This window comes from Cryptomeria japonica, chromosome 2, assembly GCF_030272615.1.
Source record: "Cryptomeria japonica chromosome 2, Sugi_1.0, whole genome shotgun sequence".
Lineage (NCBI taxonomy): Eukaryota > Viridiplantae > Streptophyta > Pinopsida > Cupressales > Cupressaceae > Cryptomeria > Cryptomeria japonica.
The window spans coordinates 432,334,403-432,340,081 of record NC_081406.1 but is presented as its reverse complement, the minus strand read 5'-3'; the positions used below and the strand labels follow the sequence as shown (position 1 = coordinate 432,340,081).

Here is a 5,679-nt window from a genome sequence, read left to right as displayed (position 1 = left end):
ACACATTTGGGGAGAGGCATAGGCCAAAGTTCTGCATCTTGAGACATTTCTGTCTCAGTACGATAAAGAACGTCAGTGCCGCACAAGCTCATCCCAAAGTCCATGTCACCTCCTGTAACGGGTCTGCATTGGGCAGAATACTTGCACAGACTTTGGATCGGGTCCAGCCTTAGTGGGGTTCCATTTTGCATCGGAACTCTTTCTTTTGCATAGCCGACATGGAGTTGGTGTTTCGCACAGCCGACTTAATTCATTTCATCGGCGGGGCCGATATGTTTTATTTCTTTGGCGGGGGCCGACATGGGACTTGGCCGATGTTCTTCTTAGCACGGACTTAACTCATATGAGTCCGGACCTATATGGGCGCTAATTTTTCATTGGCGGGATTTCTTTTGGGCCGGCCCTATCCGCCCAACGGCTCTTTTATTTGGGTCCGACCCTCCCGTATATAAGATGAGCGGGATGCTCATTCTTGGCAATTAGAAGCAGAGGCAGAAAGCGATCGAGCATTCGGCAGCGAGCAGACGAGCAGACAGATGCGAGTTTTTGGCGTCGCAAGTCTGAGTGCGAACATTGCAGCGAGGGACTTTATTGCTCAGGCGAGCATTGGGGTCTTGTGACTTGGCGATTTGGCACCTCGGGGAGCTAACTGGTTCTCCTCTCGAGCGAGCCGATCCCAGTCTGAGTCGAAGGGACTCTTTGTAACTTGTCTGAGTCAGATTGGCTGGCTGGGCAAACCATTTGGGGGCGACCGGTATTTCTCAATACCGAGTTCTATCCAGCATTGTAATCTTTGAGGATAATAATAAAGGATATGGGCACCTCGCCCCACCTTTGAATGTTGTGTTGTCTATTTTATTCCGCATTGCATCCTGTATCCTTTTATCCATTCTGGGAGCAAGTCGATCTGTAATTTCATTGTGCATTCCGCTTTAGTGCAATATTGGAAGGGACGAGGCGTAGGCCGAAGGTCTCTGACCTTGAACGGATCCGAGTCGGGTCGGGACTTGTCGGTGCCGCACAGGCTTAACTCCCAAAGCCCGTGACAGTTGGTATCAGAGCTTCGGATCAGATCCGGAGTCGTGCAGATCGAGAGATGGCAGATACGGATAGTCAGCATGAAGTGGAGGTCGTGCAACCTGAGAGTAAGGCTGCGAAGGTGTCTTCGAAGGGGAAAGATCCGAACCACCGCGATTGGCTCCAAGACCATGAAAATCAACTCGAGGAGTTGGAATAGTCCGACCTCGAGGAGCGCATGACGGTAGAGTGGTCGAAGCTGGCGGAACAGATAGAGTCTTTGAGGGAAGAGATCCGCTTCCTCAAAGAGGGACAACAGATCTTCCATTCGTTGTTGCAGGGAGGAACGCATGGTTCTAAGGCAACTCGAGTTGGAACTTATGACGGTGAGCGCGACGACAAGGCACTTGATAATTTCTTCTGGGATGTTGAGGAGTACCTGTCGTATGCACCGAAGACGTCTGATGAGGCACAGGTCAAGGATATTGCAACATACCTTACCGGCAGTGCGAAGCTGTGGTGGCGAATGCATCAGGCAGATGAACGCGCTGGGAAGACGGTGAAACCGATCAAGTCCTGGGCTGACTTGAAGGCAGCGCTTCATGATCAATTCCGACCTGGGAATTCGGATTGGATCATCCGATCCAGGTTCGATGAACTCAAACATACTGGCACTATTCGAGAGTATGTCAAGGCATTTCAGGTGTTGGATTTGGAATGCACCAAGTTGAGCGACTTCGAGAAGTTATTCCTCTTCACTAAGGGTCTGCAACCCTGGGCGAAGGATGAGCTGAGGAGACAGAAAGTTCAGACTTTGGCCGAGGCGATCACAGTTGCGGACGGGCTGCTTGACTATAAGGGCGATGCAACTAGGGGCTTTGGTGGAGCTCGAACAGACTACAAGAAGAACTTCTGCCGGAAAGAGAAGAAGGGAGGCGGACCTCCTTCCGATCCTAACGGCGAGCCCAGGAAGAAGAAACCGAAGAAGTCGAATGGAGAAGGCAACCCGAAGAAGAAAGATCACGCACAGACTGAGAAGAAGAAGGATCGTGATCCAGGGTGTTTCATCTGTGGCAAAGATGATCACTGGGCACGGAGCTGTCTAGACCGGAGTAGGGTCAACGCGCTGTTGTTCGAGGAGAAGAAGTTGCCCGCAATGAGCACCTTGCAACTCCTGAATGCAGTGCAGCATTCTACCGAAGTGGCCGATAAACACGAGTTGTGTTTTGTGGAGACTTTCTTTGGCAACAAGAAGGTGCTAGCTATGGTGGATTCAGGTGCCACCCACAACTACATCTCCGCATGCCGAGCGAAGAAGCTTGGACTCAAGATCGAGCCCACTACAAATCAGTTCAAGGCGGTGACCGCACCCGCGCAGCAGGTGAGCGGTGAGATCCATAAGGAAGTCATCCGAGTTGGGTCGTGGCAGGGTGTGCTTGATTTGATCGCCATTGGGATGAATGAGTTCGATCTCATACTCGGGCAGGAGTTCTTGAGGTCGGCATCAGCAGCTGTGGTGCCACACTTGGGCTGTTTGCTGATATTGGATCCGAGCAGACCAAGTATGGTTCCGATGATGAAGAGCGTGGAACAGGATCTCCTGTTGAATGCGCTCAGTGCTAAGCAGGTTGGCAAGGGAAGGCGGGAGGAGTTGTTTCTGGCCGCACTGATTGGAGATTGGGATGAAGGAGAGTCGTCAGGACCCTCTAACACCTCAGCGATCCAGGATGTGTTGTCCGAGTTTGCGGATGTTATGCCAGACCAGCTCCCAGCTGTGTTACCACCGAGGAGGCACGTTGATCACAGGATCGAACTGGAGTCAGGGGCAAGACCACCAGCGAAGGCTCCTTATCGACTCTCCACACCGGAGATGGAGGAGTTGAGGAAGCAGCTGGCAGAGCTCGCTGAGGCAGGATACTTGCATCCCTCCAGATCACCTTATGCTGCTCCAATTTTGTTCCAGCGCAAGAAGGATGGAAGCCTTCGGATGTGTGTGGACTATCGAGCTTTGAACAAGCTCACCATCAAGAACAAGTATCCGTTACCTCTCATAGCGGATAGCTTTGATCGACTGGTCGATGCAAGAGTGTTCACCAAGTTGGACCTGAGGTAGGGTTACTATCAGATCAGGATCGCGCTAGGTGATGAGGAGAAGACCGCGATCACGACGAGGTATGGTAGCTATGAATTCTTGGTTATGCCTTTTGGTCTCACTAACGCTCCTGCAACCTTCAGCACCTTGATGAACGATGTGTTTCGCTCATTGTTGGACAAGTGCGTTGTTGTGTATCTGGATGACATTTTGGTATACAGTCGAGACATGGAGGAACACAAGAGGCACCTTCAGGAGGTGTTTGCCTTGTTGAGAGAACATCAGCTGTTCGCAAAGAAGGAAAAGTGTGCCTTTGCGCAGGAGGAAGTGCCGTTTCTGGGCCATATTCTTGGTCATGGCCAGATCCGACCAGACCCGGAGAAGCTTCAGGCAATCCGAGACTGGGAGCCGCTTCGCAATGTGCATGAGGTGAGACAATTCCTTGGTTTAGCTAACTACTATCGCAAGTTCGTAGCAGGCTATTCCCGGATTGTGAGCCCCTTGACAGATCTGTTGAAAAAGGACCGCGGATGGAAATGGGGCGATAAGCAACAGAAAGCATTTGAGTTGCTGAAAGACAAGTTGACTGAGGAGCCAGTCCTTGCTTTGCCGAAATATGGCCAACCTTTTGAGGTCCAAACCGATGCGTCCGACTATGCCATGGGTGGAGTTTTGATGCAGGATGGGCATCCTGTGGCATATGAATCTCGGAAGTTGAATGACAGAGAGAGGAACTACTCGGCGCATGAGAAAGAGATGACTGCGATAGTGCACTGTTTGAGAACTTGGAGGCATTACTTGCTGGGTGTGCCGTTCATAGTGAAGACAGACAATGTCAGCTCCACTTACTTCAAGACTCAGTCTAAGCTCACCCCGAAGCAGGCGAGGTGGCAAGAATTCCTAGCAGAATTCGACTTTGAGATGATATACAATCCGGGGCGACATAATGTGGTAGCCGATGCACTTAGCAGGAAGGCACAGCTTGGTGCTTTGAAGCTCCTGGGTCAGAGCCAAGTTGTGTTGAACGAAGACATGATTGAGAAAATCAAGGAGGGACTGGAGAATGACTCGCAGGCGTGGCAGATTGTCTTGCAGGTGCAAGCTGGGCGAACTCGGAAGTTCACACTTCAGGATGGACTTCTGTACTTTGCCGCAAACCGAGTCTACCTTCCGAAGTGGAGAGATGTTCGCAAGGAGGTCTTGCAAGAATGTCATGATTCCGTTTGGGCAGGGCATCCGGGACAGAAGCGAACAATGGCCTTGTTGGAAAGAGGCTTCTACTGGCCTAACATGAGGGATGATGTTGAGAGGTATGTGAGGACTTGCCTCACTTGTCAGCAAGACAAAGCGCAGATGTTGCAGCCGGCGGGACTGTTGCGTCCTCTCCCCGTTCCAGTACGACCTTGGGCGAGTGTGAGCATGGATTTCATCACACAGTTGCCGGAAGTAGATGGACATTCTAGCATCATGGTCGTGGTAGACAGGTTCAGTAAGTATGCAATATTCATTGCATGTAAGACCTCGTGTCCAGCCGAGGAGGCGGCCGAGCTCTTTTTCAAGAATGTGGTCAAAAACTGGGGTATACCTTTGAGCATTGTAAGTGATCGGGACCCTCGATTCACTTCGAGCTTCTGGCAAGAGTTGTTCAAGATTGTTGGGACCCGACTCCTGATGAGTTCGGGGTTCCATCCCCAGACTGATGGACAGACAGAGCGGATTAATGGCATCCTCGAAGACTACCTAAGGCACTTCATAGTCTCGGATCAGAGAAACTGGCCTAAGCTGCTGGATGTGGCCCAGTTCTCCTACAATCTGCAGAGAAGTGAGTCCTCGAAGTTCAGTCCTTTTGAGTTGGCTACGGGCCAACAACCTCTTTCACCCCACATAGTCTTGGCAGGATACCAAGGCGAGAATGTTGATGCAACAGAACGACTGAAGAACTGGAATGAGAAGGTGGACTTGGCTCGTTACCATCTCACCCAGGCTTCAGACAGGATGAAGAAGTTTGCTGACAGGCACAGGCGTCGATTGGAGTTCGATGTTGGCGACAAAGTTTTGGTTCGCATGGATCAGGACCGATTCAAAGTCCCAAAGGGGCTGAGTGCTTCGTTGGTCAGACGATTTGATGGACCTTTCGAAGTCATTCGGAAGATCAATCCCGTCGCCTACCAACTCAACTTACCCCTCCATCTCAAGACTCATCCTATTTTCCACGTCTCTCAGTTGAGACCACATCATCCAGATGAGGAAGATTTGACAAGAAATATTCCGAACAGAGGCCCGGTGAATGTGTTGGACAATCCGGACCGCAGAGTCAGCCAGGTCCTTGCAATGCGAACACGAGGAGGAGGCAAGAACGGCATCCGTGAGTTCTTGGTGATGTTCGAAGGACAGGGACACGACTCCGCTTCCTGGGAACGCAGTGAGTCGTTATGGCGAGACGAGGAGATAATCATGGAGTTCCTCTCCAGGAGGAACCCGCCCAGACAGGAGTAGATTTCTGGGTCAATGCCTCCCAGTGCTTTGTGCAGGGGTGCTGGCGTCGAGGGCGCCGCCACTAGTTTAGTGGG

At 51.4% G+C, this 5,679-nt stretch overlaps 1 protein-coding gene across 1 annotated transcript; it reads left to right on the top strand.

Annotated features, from left to right (window-relative positions):
- The first annotated feature begins 1,255 nt into the window (after positions 1-1,255).
- On the top strand, positions 1,256-3,130 carry LOC131861957 (uncharacterized). The gene has a single exon (XM_059214975.1). It carries the CDS (start codon positions 1,256-1,258, stop codon positions 3,128-3,130), a length of 1,875 nt encoding a protein of 624 aa, XP_059070958.1.
- The last annotated feature ends 2,549 nt before the right edge of the window (positions 3,131-5,679 follow it).